The 18669-nt window shown below is 55.7% G+C and overlaps 3 protein-coding genes across 6 annotated transcripts in view; 1 reads left to right on the forward strand and 2 right to left on the reverse strand.

The window, feature by feature from the left end:
- DBNDD1 (dysbindin (dystrobrevin binding protein 1) domain containing 1) overlaps positions 1-3269 on the reverse strand; it is a 12122-nt gene extending 8853 nt beyond the window's left edge. The window contains exon 1 of the mRNA XM_015572044.1: positions 3052-3269. Within this exon, the coding sequence (XP_015427530.1) occupies positions 3052-3269 (218 nt within the window). The remainder of the gene's footprint in view (positions 1-3051) is intronic.
- On the forward strand, positions 32-16014 carry GAS8 (growth arrest specific 8). 3 transcript variants are annotated; one of them, XM_006754836.2, is made up of 13 exons: positions 32-167; positions 701-847; positions 2921-3090; positions 4739-4816; positions 6564-6761; positions 7039-7245; positions 8996-9050; positions 9627-9832; positions 10327-10494; positions 10836-10922; positions 12065-12274; positions 14477-14542; positions 15762-16014. In XM_006754836.2, the coding sequence occupies exons 4-13, from the start codon at positions 4802-4804 to the stop codon at positions 15909-15911; spliced, it is 1362 nt and encodes a 453-aa protein (XP_006754899.1). In that variant the 5' UTR covers positions 32-167; positions 701-847; positions 2921-3090; positions 4739-4801; the 3' UTR covers positions 15912-16014. The 3 variants fall into 3 exon arrangements, with proteins under 3 accessions (XP_006754899.1, XP_015427602.1, XP_015427610.1); XM_015572116.1 differs by lacking the exons at positions 32-167; positions 701-847; positions 2921-3090 and adding an exon at positions 3125-3270; XM_015572124.1 differs by lacking the exons at positions 32-167; positions 701-847; positions 2921-3090 and adding an exon at positions 5317-5556 and having other exon boundaries at positions 4180-4816.
- Positions 16015-16159: 145 nt separating this feature from the next.
- On the reverse strand, positions 16160-18663 carry LOC102767818 (5-hydroxyisourate hydrolase). 2 transcript variants are annotated; one of them, XM_006754839.1, is made up of 4 exons: positions 18597-18663; positions 18175-18314; positions 16928-17063; positions 16160-16425 (listed from the first exon to the last, which is right to left on the reverse strand). In XM_006754839.1, exons 1-4 carry the CDS (start codon positions 18654-18656, stop codon positions 16336-16338), a joined length of 426 nt encoding a protein of 141 aa, XP_006754902.1. In that variant the 5' UTR covers positions 18657-18663; the 3' UTR covers positions 16160-16335. The 2 variants fall into 2 exon arrangements, with proteins under 2 accessions (XP_006754902.1, XP_006754903.1); XM_006754840.2 differs by having other exon boundaries at positions 16336-16425; positions 16938-17063.
- Positions 18664-18669: the final 6 nt, after the last annotated feature.

Below are 18669 nucleotides of genomic sequence, written 5' to 3' on the forward strand. Positions count from 1 at the left end.
GCCGGCTCGCTGAAAGCAGAGATTGGTTCGCTCAAGTCCCACCTCCAAACGCAGACTGCGGCGCTGGGACCTCAAACAAGCCCTTGGGGCACAGCCTCTCATTAACTCTCCCAGTGACCTAAGAACACGGTACCCTCGCTTTTCAGGGAAAAAACTCAGCGGAGAGGGTAAGTAACCTGACAAGACTGCAAAGCCAGGGGCCTGAGTTCAAGCCCAATAAGGTCTGCACTTTTACAAAAACAAACCAAACCAAAGAAAAGCTTTGGGGAGAAAGGGTTTGTTCCCAGCTGAGAGCGGAAAATGCTCGCAGAGGAGGGGGGTGGGTCTGAACTTGGGGCTTCCAGGCAAATCACCCACTCAAAGGCAGGGCAGTGCATGCAACTCCAGCTCCCCAAAACCTCACTGCACAGCCCAGCTCCTGCCGCCCAGAGCCCAAGGCCTTGGAGACACTGGCAGTCAGTGATCCAGGTTGTTAAAAACCCTTTGCAACGATGTAATGACCCACTGGAACTAACCCTTATAGTTTGTAAGCCACTGACTGGTCTCTGTGCCCCCCAAGAGGCAGAGAATTTGGCGTCTCAGGTACAAAGCTGAGCCACGGGGGTGGTGTGGGCATTGGTTGCTCAAAGTCAGCTGGGGTGGCAGATTGCGTTTTCTCAGAATGGTCCAGGCAATATTTTTCATTCCACACGTCTTCTAGAACCTCCTACTCTAATCAAGACTCTCCCCATCTTACTCCTCCTGCTTGAAGCATGGCCAGTAGCATGTGGTTGCAGGATGCTCTGTGGCTTCCAAGGCTGGGTCAGAAGGAGGACCTCCGAAAGCTCCACTGGAGCCCAGCCACCCGGTGAGGAAGCCCAAGCCACTCGGGAGGTCACGTGTTTCCTTTACGCCCCTTCCCTGTGCGATGGTGTGTGGAGCCAGGAGCTGCACTCTCTCCATGTAGTCCTTGCTGAGTGGCAGATTCATGAGCAAAACAGATATGTCACTATATTAAGCCACTGTGTTTTGGGTATAACTTGTTATGCAGCCACAGTAACTGTAACAGTAAGTGCATAATAATTCCTGCTTGAGAAATGAATAAATGTATACAGAGAGAGAGAGTCTTTTCAAAGGCCTCCAGAGACCAGTATATATTTTTAACTTGTTTCCTTTTTTTTGGTTAGTCTTCACTGGAGGATATTTTTCCATTGATTTCAGAGAGAGTGGAAGGGAGCGAGGAGAGAGAGAGAGAGAGAGAGAGAGAGAGAGAGAGAGAGGCATTAATGTGAGAGACCCACATCAATTGGTTGCCTCCCAGGGACGTACCCATGATCAGAATCAAACCAATGACCCTTTGATTCTCAGGCTACGCTCTAACCACTGAGCAACTGGCCAGGGCTTTTAACTTTTTATTAAGAACATTTTCAAACCAAAGTAGAGAGAATAACACAGTTATCCAGCGTGTACCCATCACACGATTCATTGATTACCAGCTCTTGACTGATCTTGTTTTTTTAACTCTTTAAAAAAAATCTTTATTGTTGAGAGTATTACAGATGCCCCCCCTTTTCCCCTTATTGCCCCCTCCACCTGGTTCCTGCCCCACCCCAGGCCTTCACCACTCTATTGTCTGTGTCCATAGGTAATGTATATATGCATATAAGATCTTTGGTTAATCTCTTCCCAATCCCCTCCCCCCTGTTCTCTCTGGGACTCTGTGAATCCATGCTGATGTGAGAAATGAACACCCTGTCTGGTTATCCTGAGCTAACCTTCCTATTCTTGCCCTTTTTACTGAAAGGAATCATTGTTAATGCATTTATTTAATCCAGGAACTCTGAGCCAGACTTCTAAAGGAAAATACAGTCAGCATGAGGCACCTAGCATATGGATCTGTAAAGTAAATGCTAATTAACAATAATTACTGCGCTGTGTTACCTAGCTGCATTGTTTTGCCTGACAATTTCCTCAAGGAGGCCTGGCCTTGGGGGAGGAGGCTCCTATCAGGCCAGTGGTGTCTGGCACAGGGGCCTTGGCTGCCCAGGCACCATGGCAGGACCAGACTGCACAAAGGCCTCAGGGCCTGCTGTAAATAAATCACAGCTCAGTGCAAGCTAGGTCAATGCAGCCCTTTCAACCGGCTGCTCCACTCCAAGAACAATCATGGCCTGGCTGTGCAAACAGGAAGCCCCTCCCGTTCATCACTGTGGTTCTCAGATCCCTGACACTGGATGGTGTCTGAAGCCCAGGGAGCAAAGAAGGCATCTCCCTCCATGGCAGGGACAGACAGATCCAAACCTTTCTTCATGGCTCACCCTGTGTTCCTGATGCAACTCTGCAGGGGAAGATTGTGGACTCTTTATACCCAAACAGATGAAAAAACCTGCTGCCAAACCATGAGTTAGGAGGATGCTAAATTGAGAGTGCAGGAAATAAAGACCATAAATGGTGTGTAAAGATGGGCACCAGCTTATGACAAACACCCAGCCTTCTGGGCGACACATAGTGATACATGCAGGTAACTGTAGTGTCAGGCATCGGAAATTCCTTCAGAAATTGTAACCTGGTTAGGAAAGGAAGGGATATCTCACCTTTTCTGCCCATCTGGAGTCTTCCGGCAGAGTTTCTAGTTTTTCCTCACGGGTGTGTGTGTGTGTGTAAGCTTCTTCAGGCTGAGCTGTTTACTTCTGTGAAGGGGACACTTCGTGATTTCTAAACTTTGGAGCTTCCTTACATTTTTTTAATCAGATGGTTTGTGGAAACCTGGCTATTTTGCATCCTCACCAGACCAGCAGGGAAGGAATCTTCAGAGGTGGACAGGGTGAGGTCAGGCTCACGGGGAGAGTCTCAGCCCAAATTTTGAATCTAATTTGGATAATTCCTCCCTCCCTCCTTCATTAAAGGCATTTTTATCAAGCACCGATAAGTGCTTTTCTAGGCATTGTAGGTTAAAGTGGACGAAACAGCGGGCAAGGGCGGCAGTGTACACGTATATCCAGCAACGGAAACGCGTTTCGCTGTCGGGGAGATCACGGGTGTGGATGATGCCCAGCTGCAGACAAAACCTACCCGACTTCCGCAACACGGGACTGGGCCCAGCGCGCGTTGGTAGGGACGCGCTCCCACCGTTGCCAGGGCTTGTGGCTGCGTGCGGAGTCTCGCGAGGATCTTCGATACTTCTCGCGAGACCGCCCAGCGGTTGCTGGGAGACAGCGCAGCCTCTGCGGAGTGTGAGCTTTTGTCTTCGGGTCGTGGGGGTCGCTGCGGGTCCGGACGCCGGGAGCCATGGTGAGGAGGACGCGGAGCCGGCCCCCGGGAGCCGGCCCTGGGCGCAGAGACCCCGAGGGATGCCCTTCCTGGACCGGAAGGCTCAGCCCGTCATAGCCTTGGGCTCTCCCAGGGGCCTGGGGCACACGTGTCCCCAAACAGGGCAATGGGGCGCAGGGGATAACCTAGGACCCCCAGTCTCCGGGATGGAGAAACCAGGGCGCCAGGGCGGTTGCAGGTCCCTGTACAGCACGGGGTCCTGGGCAGAATGTCCAGTTTCATGGACGCCCAGGGCAGGGCCAGCGGTGCGGAAATGCTGGTTCCTCGGAGAGGCTGGGAGCAGTCAGACCTCATTTGTCTCTCACACGTGACAGGGCCGTCCGCTGTCCCCACCGCCACCCACCCCATAGAGGAGTTGTCGGTAGCGCAGTTCCCAGGCAGATGCATGGGGCAGGTAGCTGGTGGAGAGGAGTCTGGTGGGGAGCCGCTGTATTCGGCTGTGAATGTCCCAGAAGCTAAGGGTGAAGGACCTCTGATGGCAGACTTCTTGGAGTAGAGGGATTAATTAGTACATTAGGAGGGAAGGTGTCAGTGGATGGGTGTTTGAATATCAACTGGATGAAGGCCACCAAAATACTTCTACTTATTACTAGCTTTAGGGACATGATATTCTTTTTGTTTCTCTATGTTTATAAGACTTCCACAGAATTGTTTTGTAATCAGAGAGATATAGACACAAAAAGCGTTACAGACACATATAGACACACACAAGTGTGGGCCACAGACAGTTGAGAGAAGTGAGGGCAGAGGATAAGGACTTGGAAATTCAGTGCCTGCTCAGGAAGGGAGTGGCCTGGAAGGTTCTGCCATCTGGTCAAAGCTGGTAAAAGAGGCCTGACGGCTGAGCAGGCCCCTCGGTGGGTGGGTGCTGTGGTCCCCCAGACCAGAACTTCTGGAGGAGCTTCGTATTTGGAACAAAGACAGTCTCATATTATCGTCCTGATCATTGCTATCGAGGCATTTCTGCCAACACATATCAAAAGTTTCTTGCGTGATTCTCTGTGGTGGTTACCAAACATAGCCCACACGGTCACATCTGAGGCTGGTATTGGGGTTCTCCCTTTTGAGGCCCAGTACATTTTGCACCCACACCAAGGCAGTCTCTGCCATGTATTAAGGAGTGGATTTGGTCCAGTTTCCTTCCCTTAATCTCCGAGGGGAAAAAATGTTCTCTTCTGAAAAGGAAGATTTCTCCTTCTTGCTGCTCCAAAGGTGCCAGCAGAGAATGTGCGTGTGGTTAAGGGTGGGAGCTTAGGGTAGAGTGATGTGCTGCAGGCGGGTGGGCACAAGACAGTGAGCAGGAGAGGGAGGCTCCAATCAGGTACCCCTCACCCCCCCGAATGCCCAGGAGGGGACCAGAGCCAACCTGAAAGGGAATCCATTACCCAACGCCTCCCTCCCTTACCCAGGCCTCTCTTTTTAACCACAGGCACCCAAAAAGAAAGGGAAGGGCAAAGGCACCCCGGTTGTGGACGGGCTTGCTCCGGAGGACATGACCAAGGAGCAGGTGAGCAGGCTGGCCCTGTGCATTGGTCTAGTCCTGGGTGGAGTGCGTGGGTGGGTGCTGTTCCGTCTCATCCCCCTGGCTGTTTGTCTGCATGAACCTCTGTCAGACCAGTACACCCCTCATCTTGCCCTCTGTGCCCATCTCCCCCATTCTGGCTCCTGCAGCTCTGTTTAAACCAGCATATCCTTCCCCATCTCCATAATCCCTGTCAGCTCCAAAGCTCTCAGGCACAGTATTGAAGAACTTTTTAATAGGCTGGTAAGAATTTGGAAGCAAATTTTTTTTCTGGTATAAAAGCTGTTTTTCATTTTTTTTTTGTATTCCCTTTCAGTTTTACCCCTTCATGCATCTGACGCTACGGAGCTGTTTTCATAGTACATGCATTATAGTCTTCTTGTTTATTTACCATGAAACATTAGGAATTATTGTGTCCACGTGTCCTTGTTGATGAAGGCAGGGGCTAGATAACATAACTGTGTAATGACAATTTTAACTAAAAGGCCCCTGAAAACTGCAGCACATGGCAAACCACGAGAGGAAACTGGTGCCCACTCCAGCCTCCGTGTTCTGACGATGGGACTGCCCGTGTGCATCTGCCACGGACCTGCGGGGTCTGTGTCAACTGGTGTTGCTGTCAGAACCCTGACTGTCTTTGCATAGTGTTAAGATAAAAATAAATACAAAGCAGACTAACGGAGTCATATGAGCTGAAGCTGGATGTTGAGCAAGGGCCCTTGATGGTAAGAGGGACTTTGTTTTACAGCCGGTCCTTAAATAACGTAGCGTTACAATGTTGATGAGACGCCAGGGGAACTTAGCTCTTGTGTCACTTAGCCAGTGGTAACATTGGTCTCCTTACACGTCATTTGTCTTCACAGCTTCAGGACCTGTTGGTGACATTAAGTGAGAACTGGCCCTGCAGGGAAACCGGTTGAAGCAGAGGGTGGTGGGGCCAGTCTGTGTTCTGGAGAGCTCACTGGCTGCACACTGCATCGCCCCAGCAGTTGAACTGTTTCTTATCTCCCCGTGTACTTCCGGTCCCTGTGGAGACAGCCCTGACCTGCGGTGGTGTGTCTGCAGTGGCATGGACACCTCGGCAGCGTCTGGTGCCAGGGCCCAGGGCCCAGGGTCCAGGTGGCAGTGAGAGCCAGGCAGCTGCAGACAGGCCCCTGAACAGCCACCTTTTGTGCGTCCAACTCCGGGGCTGTTTTCTAATTTTTTAATATATACTTTTATTGATTTCAGAGAGGAAGGTAGAGGGAGAGGAGAGAGAGAAACATCAATGATGAGAGAGAATCATCAATTGGCTGCCTCCTGCATGTCTACAGTGGGATTGAGCCTGCAACCTGGGGCATGTACCTTGACCTAGAATCAAACTGACCTCCTGGTTCATTGGTCGACTCTCAACCACTGAGCCACACCTGCTGGGCTATTTTCTGATTTTTTTAAGAGAAGCTAGAAAGTGCATGTTTCTAAGAAATGTATTTATTGAGTCATGGCAAGATCTAACTGTGAGACAGTCACAGTAGGTGGGAGCCTGTTACACTCTGAGTGGCACCAAAGGCCATGACATGGGGATGTTGTCTTCTGTGGAGGCCTGAGTCAGATGCACTGTGCTTTACCTCCTTTCAGCTCTGAAGGATTTTTAGATGAGAGGGACCCCTCCCTCTCGCTTGCCTTTCTCCTCCATGTGCCCCCCCGGGTGGGTGGGCCCTGCTGGGTCCTTCACAGGTTGCTCGGCCTGCAGGTGGAGGGGCACATCGGCCGCATCCGTGAGGAGCTGGACCGAGAGCGGGAGGAGCGCAACTACTTCCAGCTGGAGCGGGACAAAATCCACACCTTCTGGGAGATCACCCGGCGGCAGCTGGAGGAGAAGAAGGCTGAGCTGCGGAACAAAGACCGGGAGATGGAGGAGGCCGAGGAGCGGCACCAGGTGGAGATCAAGGTGAGTGGGGCCGCCACCTGTCCCGCTGGGTCACTCCTGCGATGTTGGTCAGGGTGAGAGGCATTTCATCTCCTTGTTCTGGGTTTACAGCCCTTTGTGTCTTTCACCCTGGGAGCCTAAAGGTATTCTTTGTAAAAGATGATGTGCATACCGGCAAACATGGGTGTGCAGGAGTGTGTGTGGGTGAGCATGTGTGTGCATGCGAGCAGGTGAGCATGCGTGTGCAGGTGTGTGTGTGTGTGTGCCGGTGAGTAAGTGGTCGTTCTCCTGCCCGCAGGTCTACAAGCAGAAGGTGAAGCACCTGCTGTACGAGCACCAGAACAACCTGACGGAGATGAAGGCGGAGGGCACCGTGGCCATGAAGCTGGCCCAGAAGGAGCACCGCACGCAGGAGGGCACGCTGCGCAAGGACATGCGGGCACTGAAGGTGGAGCTCAAGGAGCAGGAGTTGGCCAACGAGGTGGTGGTGAAGAACCTGCGGCTGGTGGGTACATCCATTGGCAGCTGGGTGTTGAACAGCAACTGGGAATTCAAATTTTTTGTTTAAAAACTCCCGCATTTTGGCAATTAATTGAAATATTTTTTTAAAACGTGCAGCTAGGCAGATCCGCTTTGGTGTCAAGTACAGAATTCTGTCTCCGACTTGAGCAACAAACTGACATGAGGAAAACCAGTCAGGGTTCCTCTGCATGTGCTCCTGACACCTGACACCCAGCTGCGCTCCCAGGCTGTCAGGTGCATTGGGAAACACACAGTCATTGAGGTGTCCAGCACCCCAGTCCACAGGCACACGGCGGCTTGTCATACAAGCTGGGCCCATGGGCACCTGACTGCCTTTTGAGAGATTTTGGTCAATTCTGAGCGAGGATGGTGGGGGTGCCCGGAAGGTGCCAGGCCTCGTTCTGATCTCTGGGAGGACTGATAAAATGCCTTTCTACGTGTGGCACGTGGTCTGCAAAGGAGAAACTACACACAACAGAGAAGGCAAAATCATGTGTCAGATCCGCACAGCACATCCCTCGGCTATAAGGAAGGACAGAGTGAGTGGGGCAATGGGAATGAGAGTGGGTTGCATTTTCCTACATGGAGTTCTGGGAATGGCTCACTGAGAAGGTGACATTTGGGTAAAGGCAGTAAGATCTGATCCAGGCTGGGGAGACCAGGCCAGGAGAAGAGGTAGGGGATGAGCCGCATGAAGGCCAGAGGAACAGGTAGGTCCTAGCTCGTTGGCCTCAGAAACCACGGGGAGGCCCGGGCTTGGGCCCTGGCTGAGTCTGGCCTGTGGGGCATTTGGGCAGAGAGAGTGCATGTGACTTTGGTTTTCAGAGGCTCCTCCTGGTGGCAGGTTGGGAAGACTTTGTCAGCACATTTGTCTCCTGTTTAGGGAGCCAGGCTCCACTGCATCTGGAAAACAGAAACTGAAGGGTTTGCAGCCAAGGCTGAGGGTGTGAAAGAGTTGGACCCCCAAGAATGGCCCCAGCTGGTTTGTTTCAATGGTTAGAGTGTCAACCTGCAGACTGAAGGGTCAAGGGTTTGATTCTGGTTTAAGGGCATGGACCTCGGTTGTAGGCTCGATCCCCGGCCATGCTAGAGGCAACCAGTCAATGTGTCTCTCTCATATTGATGTTTCTCTCTGACTCTCCCTGTCCCTTCCACTCTCTAAAAATCAATGGGGAAAAAAATATCCTTGAGTGAAGATTCAGTAAATACATAAATAAAAACGAGTGGTCTGATCTCTCCTGACACAGGCACACAGTAGGCTGGTTTCCAGTGAATTCAGTGATGGGAGGCTGTCGGCTTACCCAAGGCTTGTATAAAGATTGGTTATGTGGTCAGAGTTCCCTTTTGTGTAAAAATACTGCTATAGAAATAATTACCACTTTATATTCAGAATTGATACAATAGCCGTCTATTGGAAAAAGTTCTTAGGGTTGCTCTAAGCCACAGCAGAGGATGTGGCAGGCCCCTGGGTCTGGACACTGCGGCCATGGCTCCGCCTGCAGGCAGGCTAGCAAGGGGCCGCCGGCTGCTGTCAGTCCTTAGAATCTCTGAGAACATTTTCTCAGGCTCAGAGCTGACTTTAGCCAAGTGAGTTTTGAAATGTGGAAGTTACCAAAACCATGTTGTTCTGGATGTGGTGTGTGCGCTGGGAGCGCCGGGACCCGCCAGAACAGCAGAGGGTTTGCCGAGCGGCTTCTCTGTCGTCTCGTGACGGCCGGCTTCCACCTTTGCAGAAACACACTGAGGAGATCACCAAGCTGCGCAACGACTTTGAGAGGCAAGTGCGAGGTCAGTGTCTTCTCCCTGCGGCGCCGTCCCAGCAGAGCGTGACTCCCCCCAGGGCTTACCTTCCCAGGCTGGCAAACCAGGTCAACACAGCCCGGACCTGCGAGGAGAGAGAATGTGGTCACTTTTAAGGCTGACGGACCTCTCAGCATCCCAGAACCAGGAGTTTTCTATGTCAGTTGAGGGAGGCTGTGGTCACCACCCACTTCCCCACTCCCGTCAGTAGTGGTGCCTCGGAGCAGGGGGTAGTCATCAGTCTCGTGGGCAGTGTTCTTAGTCTTTCCCATGGCTCCTGGCCCGAGGCTGTCTGTGTAGTTTGAGTCACACGGCCCTGTGTTGTGACTGGATGGCACACGGGTCATGGCTGGGGACCACGGGATGGGCTGACGCGTCGCTAGCGAGCCCCTGCAGGGGTGGAGTCGCAGGGCCTGGAGGACAGCACGCGTGGTGTGTGCCTCACGTGTCCTCTGAGCGTCAGCGGGAAAACCCAGGGAAGCCCCGTCCTGTGCAGGTGAGCATGCAGCACTGGCACTGCTGGCTGCTCTCTGCTCAGCTGCCGTGGGTGCTGCTGCCTTGCAGAAATTGAGGCCAAGTATGACAAGAAGATGAAGATGCTGAGGGATGAGCTCGACCTGCGGAGAAAGACGGAGATCCACGAAGTGGAGGAGAGGAAGAACGGCCAGATCAGCACGCTGATGCAGCGGCACGAGGAGGCGTTCACAGACATGAAGAACTACTACAACGACATCACCCTCAACAACCTGGCCCTCATCAACTCCCTCAAGGTGCTGGGGCCACGCCGGGTCCACACGCAGCTCTTCGCCCCCAGACGCACTATCCCTTATGAAACTCTGTTAATGCCCTTCCCTGTCCTTGATTGAAATTCACAGGGAATGTAACCTCCCTATACCTGTAGCTGAAAACAGGCTGTTGCCCTAATGTCGGGCAGGAGAATGAGTAGGACAGTGTCTGTTCTGAGAGTAAAGGCTCAAGCAGGACTGTGGTTGGAGCCTAGCTTATAGTCATGGGCAGGTGTCATTGCCACCCAGGTGCTGTCAGGGATGAGGTTTCCACAAAGCAGAATGCCCTTCATGGCGCACTGAACAAACCTGATTTCATGAAAACCTCGTTCCCAGAACATTCAGAGTAGGTGTGTGTTTGTACATAAAACAGGTCTCGTTGGCCTGTGTGCCCACAGCGGCAGGACATGCCTGTGGCAGGTGAGCTCGCAGCCCTGGCCCTGCCTGCTGAGCCCTCCTGCACACGACTGTGCCCACAGGAGCAGATGGAAGACATGCGGAAGAAGGAGGAGCACCTCGAGAAGGAGATGCTGGAGGTGTCTGCGCAGAACCGGCGCCTGGCGGAACCGCTGCAGAAGGCTCGGGAGGAGATGAGCGAGATGCAGAAGAAACTGGGCGACCACGAAAGGGACAAGCAGATCCTGGTTGTGAGTGTCACTGCCTTCACCGCCCCCGCCCCCCCTTGGCTCCTGGGCTCAGGAGAGAAGGGACATCCATGAGATGGCTCCTGGGGCCTGTGCAGGGCTTGGCCCTTAGGGCAGGAGGGTGTCTGAATCTCTGTTTTCTGTGACTGGAGATGGCGGGGAGGGGAGGAGGGGGAGGGGGATGTAGAGTTGGTGCCCATTACTGCCCTGGTGGGATGAGCCACTTGTGTCTTTGAGCCAGTTCTTCCTGGCGAGTATTCCTGGCCTTGCCATCTCCAGGAGCCTCCTTGTGTGCATGCCTGAGTCCTGAGTGCCTTCTGTGCCCCACCCTCTTCTCTCGGCAGTGCACAAAGGCACGTTTGAAAGTTTCAGAGAAAGAGCTCAAGGGCCTGCAGTGGGAGCACGAGGTGCTGGAGCAGCGGTTTATCCAGGTGAGCAGCCAGCAGCCCAGCCAGGACCGGTTCCAGGAGGTCCTGTTGCTGCTCCTCACCCTACGCAGCCTTCGAGGAAGCCCGGGGCACGTTCTGGGGAGGCCTGGGTCTCACACAGAGCAGATCCCTGGTGGGAGCAGTTTGCCCACCTGTCCCCTCTGTGTGAAACACACAGAGGCAGCCTGGCCTCTCCAGCCGGCACCTTTTTCCTCTACATCCATGATCTAGTACCAGATTAGTATGTGCACATGGGAGGACCTCATGGAGTCCTGAGTCTCAGTAAAAACAGGAGAGTTCCCCTGCTGCTCAGCGCTGATCCTCACGAGTGGTAACAGCTTCCGAGTCTCCTCCCAGCTCCTCCTGTGTGTCCAGCGTGGGTGGGACTTCCTGCCTTAGAGGCAGCACCTTCCATCTCGCAGGTCTGTCCCGCGGCTTCCAGATTGCACCTGCATAGCAGCTCATTCTGGTGTTGCCCATGCCCCCACCCCCTCCGCCCCCCGCAAGTGCCGCCATATGCAGCTGGTGCCCCTAGGGACGCCCTTGCTCGTCCTCTAGTGTCAGCTTATCTTGTGCACCTGTGGGAGCCTCCTTAGGAAAGTCAGTTCCTCGTGGTGGAAGGTTTGCATTCAGATTTTAGATAAGGCCTGTCCTTTGGGGTGATCTCACCCAAAGTGCCCAAGGGTCACTTCCTGCTGCATCAGCTCCCCGGAATTCCACTCTGCTGATGTATAATTGGCGGAGAATGTCTTATTGAATGTGCTTTTCTTAGATTTCCATGAGCCTGAGAGGTCCTCCTTGCAGAGTCTGGGGTCTGCCTAGGGCAGAGCATTGCCACCTGTGCCCTGTTTGTTAGTGCAGGGTTCTCTGTGGCCAGTGCAGGGTGTGCCATGGGCCAGAGCAGGGCACACCATGGGCCAGGTTCACGTCCACTGGCGTGTCCTCCTGCCTCCCATGGTGTGTACAGCTGCACACCTTTACTTCTGTTGCAGAGAGTGGGGGGGCAGGCAGTGTCGACGCCACAGGTTTCCCTGGCTGTGGGTGGGCACGGTGCAGACAGCACAGTGAAAGGTGTGTTCTGGCCCAGGGGCAGAAGTGGGAGGGCTTCTTGCCAGCGAGATGGCCCAGCGGAGGCGTCCCTTCAGGTGCAGCGGGAGCGGGATGAGCTCTACAGCAAGTTTACGGCAGCCATCCTGGAGGTGCAGCAGAAGACGGGCTTCAAGAACCTGCTCCTGGAGCGCAAGCTGCAGGCCCTCAGTGCCGCCATGGAGAAGAAGGAGCTGCAGCTCAATGAGGTGCTGACAGCCTCCAACCTAGACCCTGCCACCCTGACCCTGCTGTCTCACAAGCTGGAGGTAGGTCCCAGATGGGCTCTGGGTGGCAGCTGGACGGTGCCCATGCTCCTGCCCTGGCAGGTGGCCTGCAGGGGCTCTGGCTGGGGGTCACTTGTCTCCTGTCGACACCCCAAGCATGTGCAGCTTGCATCATTCCAGTGAACAACATCTTTAGTCCTGGGGAGAGGCTCCCCACACTTGCTCTCACTCAGAGCTCAGCTCACTGCTACTGCTGCTTAGGGTGGGTTCAGCTTAGCCTGTGAGGCTCTAGGTCTGAACTGTTCTGGAACTTGTGGGCCTGAGTTCTTGGGCATCTGGCAGCTGACTCAGACATGGGCCTGGGGGCAGCTGAGTCCCCTGTACTCGCAGGGAAGCCGCTCAGCTGTGTCCCAGCTGGGCAGTCAGGCAGGGCTTCCCGGAGGGAGTTACGTCTGGGCAGAGGCTAGAGCATCTGTTGACCTGAATCCAGCTGTTCATGGCACCTTCTGTGCTGGGATGGCCCGGCACCGGGTGCAGCAGTGGTCAGGGCAGGTGAGACCTCTGTTTCCTCAGGCCAGCAGGTCAGCTGAGGTGTCAGGGTCGCTCCTGCCTCGCAGGCGGAGCCCCACAGAACCTGTAGGTGGGCCTTGTCCCTCTGCTCCCCGACCTGATGTGGGAGTGGGGTTGTCACACACAGAACTGGTGATGTGAGGTAAGGGGTCTTGGTGCTGCCAGGGGAGTGTGGCTGATGCTCAGCTCCCAGCCAACTGGGCCACCTGCTACTGCCAGGCCGGGGACCTGGGAGACAGAGCCAGGTGTGCAGCTGCCTGCATGTCTCCCCCCAGACGCCTGTCCCAGAAGCAGATCCCTCCAGGTTGGACGGGGTCTTCATGGAGAGAGACCTGGGGCATCGGTTTAAGGCCTCCTCACCATCCGGATGCGGTGTGTGTTATCCTGAGCGGTAGCATAGGCATCATTGAAAAAACATTTATTTTTTATGTATTTTTATTATATTTATTTTTTGTTAATCCTCACCTGACAATATTTTTCTGTTGATTTTTGGAAGAGTGGAAGAGAAAGCGAAAGACAGAGAGAAACATTGATGTGAAAGAAACACATGGATTGGTTGCCTCCTGCACGCGCCCTGACCAGGGACCCAGATGGGGAAGAGCCTGCAACAGAGATATGTTCCCATTGTCTTGACAGAGAGAGAGATGCATCAATGTGAAAGAAACACATCAATTCGTTGCCTCCTGCACACTTGCCCCGATCGGAGCTGGGGATGATACTCACAACCTGGGTGTGTGCTCTGACTGGGAACCGAACCCGAGACCCTTCGGTGTGCGGGCCAGTGCTCCATCCAACCAGTGAGTCACGTCCGCAGTTCAGGTGAACATGAACCCCCTTTGGCTCACACCATCCGAGGCCCAGAGGCTGAGCCTGTCAGGTCACACCTGTAGGTAAAGCATGGCAGCCGCTCCCGCACCCAGCCTGCCCCGGGGCCTGCAGCTGGCACTTGGTGCTGCCAGCTGGGGTGGGGGGAGATTCTGAAGCTGTCAGCTGTGTCCCTGAGCTTGGGGCTGGGAGGACTGTGGAAGGTTCTGGGGAGGACAGACTGGATCCAAGAGCCCACAGGGACCTGCAGGAAAGGCTGAGCAGGATGGACTTGTCACAATGGGGGAGGGGCTGGGGAAGCCAAGGTGAGGTCGTTCCTGTGTCCTGGCTCAGTGGGCCACAGTGCCTGTGGGACCCGTGTCCCTTGGGACCGGCTTGGGGCAGGGGGCCTGGGGCACTGCAGGCACATAGGAGGGGCCTTGTCTGGGTAGGCAGCACTGGGGTCCTGGGTCTGGGGCTCATCTCTGACTGTGTGCCCCTGCCCCTGTGGAGCACCAGTGATGTGATGAGGGGGATAAAAAACAGTCTCACCCACGAGGGTCACTGCAGCTGCACCAATGGCTAGGGTGGGTGTGGGTTGGCTCTTGGCTGTCCTGGTTGGAACCCACCAGGCCTGCACCTCTCACTTCTCAGCACCCATCTCCTTCCAGAGGCAGGCGCCGTCTCCCTTTCTTCCTGGGGGATCTTTCTGCAGCCTGCTCCCTGTGTGGACACACAGGAATGGGGCCAGGCCACTATTCCCTGGACATCTGGGGTCACCGTTAGAGTCCAGATGCCAGACCTACAGCTGCCCAGTCTGTCTTGGCCCAAAGACAGGTCTCAAACTCAGGCCTGCATTTCTCTCCTCAGGACGTTCTGGAATCGAAGAACAGCACCATCAAGGACCTCCAGTACGAGCTGGCCCGTGTCTGCAAGGTACGAGGAGCCCCACCTGCCTTAGTGCACGCCCCCACCCATGACCCTGCGATTCCTACCTTAGCCTGAGGGTCCAGCTGCCTATGGCTTAGGGCAGCCCCGCCTGCCTTGGTGTTCCTCCAGGGCCACCCTTGGGAAAGGAGGGGGCTCGGCTCTTCCAGCAGCTCTTCCTGACCCCCACATCCCTGTCGTGTGACCCTCACTCTCCCACCCTCCTGGCCTCTGGGGCGATGGGAGGGGCTTCCTCCGCACCTGCAAGCGGGGAGCAGACACAGGTCTACCCTTTGTCCTCTGTGAGTCCAATGAGTGCTGCACACCATTTCTGTGCCCAAAGTGCGCATTGGCGTTGAGGCCTGTTTGACCTCCCTCCCCCCACTATTGTCTGTCCCATGAGTCCCAGCGGCCTGGGCCCTGCACCCGGCGCCCTGGCTCTGGCATTCCCCACAGGTATCTGGGCTTTGCCTGTGGTCATGCAGACACATAGCTGCCTGGGCACGCATTTACCAAGGGCAGCACCTCACGGGTGACTCAGACGTGCCCATAATTCTTTTTTCTGCTGCTTCTGTTACGTGCAAGCCCCGGGCTGTGCAGCCTCAAGATGAAGGCGTGTGAGGTGCTGGGCCTTCCCTCGACCCTCCCAGCCTCACCTGCCCATCCGACCCTTCTCTGGACGCCCCGACACCCTGAAACTCGTACACACAAAATCGGTGGCAACTACTGGCCTGTGCAGCTCTGGGGAGGATTTGCATAAGTTGTATCTGGTTGTCAGGAGGCCTGAGCCCCATGAAGGGCAGTGCTCTCTGGAGCTACACTCAGTTCCCCTCTAACTCTCGACCCCAGTCCCTGCACTGGGTGTGAGGACGGTGAGGGCACTGTGCCCTCTGCAGCGTTAGTTCTGAGTCAGCCACGCGCCAAGCATTTCTCAGGCATCACCTCTTCAGACCCTGCAGCCACCGACGACATTCCCCCTTTTAAAAACGCCTATTTTCCAGAGGGGACGGAACCATGTCCATGGACCTGGCAGCACTGGTGCCCATACCTGAGCTCTTCTGGGATGTGGGGGTCACCTGTGCTCCCCATCAGTATTCTTTGTGGTCCCTCCTTCCCACCCTCCACAGAGCTGGGTGCCCTAAGTGAGGGCTAGCCTTGGCATTGCCCTTGCCCAGGGGGCAGCCCTTGCTGGGCTCCTGGCCCCTCCCAACATGCGCTTTCCCCACAGGCCCACAGCGACCTGCTGCGCACCTACGAGGCGAAGCTCCTGGCCTTCGGGATCCCTCTGGACAACGTGGGCTTCAAGCCCCTGGAGACGGCCGTGGTTGGGCAGACCCTGGGCCAGGGCCCGGCGGGACTTGTGAGCACCCCAACATAGCCCCCACCCAGGACTTCTCCTTGCATAACACCCCCTTTTACACCCACGGACAGCAGGTGTGTTTTTTGATTTGTTGGGTCAGCAAATGAAGGCTTTCATGTTTGCTGCGTGTCCTGGTGCACGACTGTGGTAGAAGCAGTGCCAGGGCCATGGCCAGTCTGTTTCCCTTCCAGCTGTCCCCACGCCACCATACACACACCTCAGGCTGGGCAGCACCAGCATGGCTCTGCCCATTGACTGCAGCAGCCTGCAGGTGCCACATAACTTTATTGATGCCCAAGTCACAGTGCCACTAGGAATTGGGGGCCAGAACCTCCCCCAGGAAGTGGGACCTGAGGCCCCGTGAGGAACATGGAGCCCTGTGCAGGTCTGGGGGCGGCTCAGGCCACAGTGAGGGCGTTGGTGCTCTCGGGCCAGCTGGTGGTCAGCTCCCTCGGTAGGTGGTGTAGGACCATGGGCTCAGTAGCAGGGGGACGTGGAACTTGTGGGTTTCGTTTGTGATGGTGAAAACGACCTGGGAACAGAAGGCACCAGGGGGAGCCAGGGCCTGTCCCTAGAGCTCCCCGGGAGAAGCCGGACTGCGGGCCAAGGGCTGGTTCCCAGGGAGCCCCAGACCAGCCAGCGCCTGACGGTGAACTGGAGACAAGGCTGTTGACAAGGCTGGATCTGCTCTAGATACAGCTCCTGGCTTGAGGGCCCCTGGGCCTGCCAAGCTTCCCAAGGGGCCCACCCTGAAATCGGGTCAGGTGAAGGGGGAGGCAGCAAGATTGGGCCCAGTGAATTGGGCAGGGCTTGTTCAACACCTGTGTCCACAGGGGCTGAGTCACTCTCGACCCTGCTCCCCACAGCCTGACCCAGGGCCAGGGCAGGGACACTTTTCTCCTGGGAGTTCAAAGCAGGTGCACTCACAGCCTGCCACTGCCCTGGGAGAGGGGGGAGGGGTATTGCCTACTGCGGGACCTCAGGGTCATGGTGAATCACAGGACTCCACCTCCATGCCAGCCTGTGGCCCTCACCTCCACGTACGGGTAGAAGCTGTCCTGCCCCCTTTTCTTCCAGTAACCCTCGGTGTCGAAGGTCAGCTTGTAGGTGCCCGCCTTCATCTGGCCTGGCAGCAGGAGCCCAGGGCAGCGTCCATCGGGGTTGGTGTAGCTGGGGAGAGAGGGGATGAGGTGCACCCCTGCCTGGCTGTCTGGGTCTCCACACCTCACATCCTCAGACGCCCTGCAGCCTGACTTGGGAGAGACTCTGGTGCCCGGGGTTCCGGAACAGCTGTTCCACAGCACAGAGAAGCAGGAAAGGGGAAAACCTCCCACAATCCACCCCTGGAGCAATCGTCACTTCGTTTGACCTATATTTTTCCAGATACTCTCTATTTTTAAGTATGCTTATTTATACACGGAAAAAATGTAAGATGGGTTCTATTATTCCTATTGTTTTATAACCTGGATGAGTCATGTTGTCTGTGTGTGTGGCTTTCTGGGTCAGTTCCTGTTCCTGTCTCCATGTCCCCAGCTGTGCAGGCCGGTGAGCGTGCACTGTGGCCACAGAGAGCATCACTCACCAGCACTTGTGGGTGTTGGGAATGGGCCCTGTGACCCCCCAGGGGACTCCATGTGTTCTTCCAAGACCACAGCTGACCTTCAGATGGGACCTGGGCCCGCAGCCTTTGTGAGGGGCTGAACAGGGAGGGGACAAGCTCCACACCCTCAGGCCCTGAACTTTTGGGGCCCAGCTCCCCACTGCCACCTCAGCAAGAGTCTGTTCCCTGCTCACAGGGCCACCAAGTGCAGAAATGCCAGCCTGGGCCGGGCCTCCCCCAGCAGAGCTGAGCGTGGCGTAGAAGCCAGGGCCACGGAGAGCGCAGCTGCCAGGTGTGGTGCGGGTGGTCCCTGTCTCTGTGGAAGGGCCATTAGGCTGCAGTGAGAATAGAAGAGGAGAAAGTGCTGTCTGGTGACAGGGGAGCCTTCCGGATTCCTCCTCAGGCCTTAACCAGTGGAGTCTGACCCCTGACCCCTGACCGGAGAGGCATCTTTTCAGCCAATGATGCCATCCAAACAGACTTAGGAAGAATGAAAGGTCAAGCAGCCGATTCCGCTGCTGTGTGGTTTAAAAAGGCTGAAAAAGAATGTTTTAACCTGTGCCAAGACGGCTGAAGAGTCCCTGCATCTAAGAGCCATACAGTGCCCCGGGGGGGCGGGGGGGGGGGGGGGTGCACCTTGGTGGGGGAGGAGCTCTGGACTCAGTGCTACCCCAAACCTACCTTCTCCTCAGTTCTGTCCACTGCTGGCCGTGATCCTCGAGTCTCGACAGACAGAGGCAGAGGCCCTGGGCCGGGAGCCCTGAGGCAGTGTCCAGCACATGTGTGGTCAGCGGGCTGCTGACTGGCTCCATGCCTCTGCCCTAGGCCAGGAGAGGAACAGGACAAGCCTTGTGTCCACACCAGCCTCAAGGAGGCAGCAGTTAGAGTAAATAGCCTGGGGACAGAGATCCCAAAATGTCCCTGGGGTGGGGATCATGGAGGCTGTGGGGACACACTGAAGTGCAGTTCGGCTGACCTGTCCCCCATCCGTCCCCACTGGGCCCTCCCCTCCACCCACCATTGCCTTGTGCGCACCGTTCTCCCAGCTGTGTCCCCGGCTTCCAGGTCTGAGCCCAGGCCCAAGGGACGGGAACCGGCCCTACCTCCGGGGAGCCCAGGTGTCGCTGGAGAGCGCGCAGCCGTGGGGCGGACCCCGAGCTCATGCCCAGTAGAGGG

Source organism: Myotis davidii, unplaced genomic scaffold (assembly GCF_000327345.1).
Source record: "Myotis davidii unplaced genomic scaffold, ASM32734v1 scaffold1453, whole genome shotgun sequence".
Lineage (NCBI taxonomy): Eukaryota > Metazoa > Chordata > Mammalia > Chiroptera > Vespertilionidae > Myotis > Myotis davidii.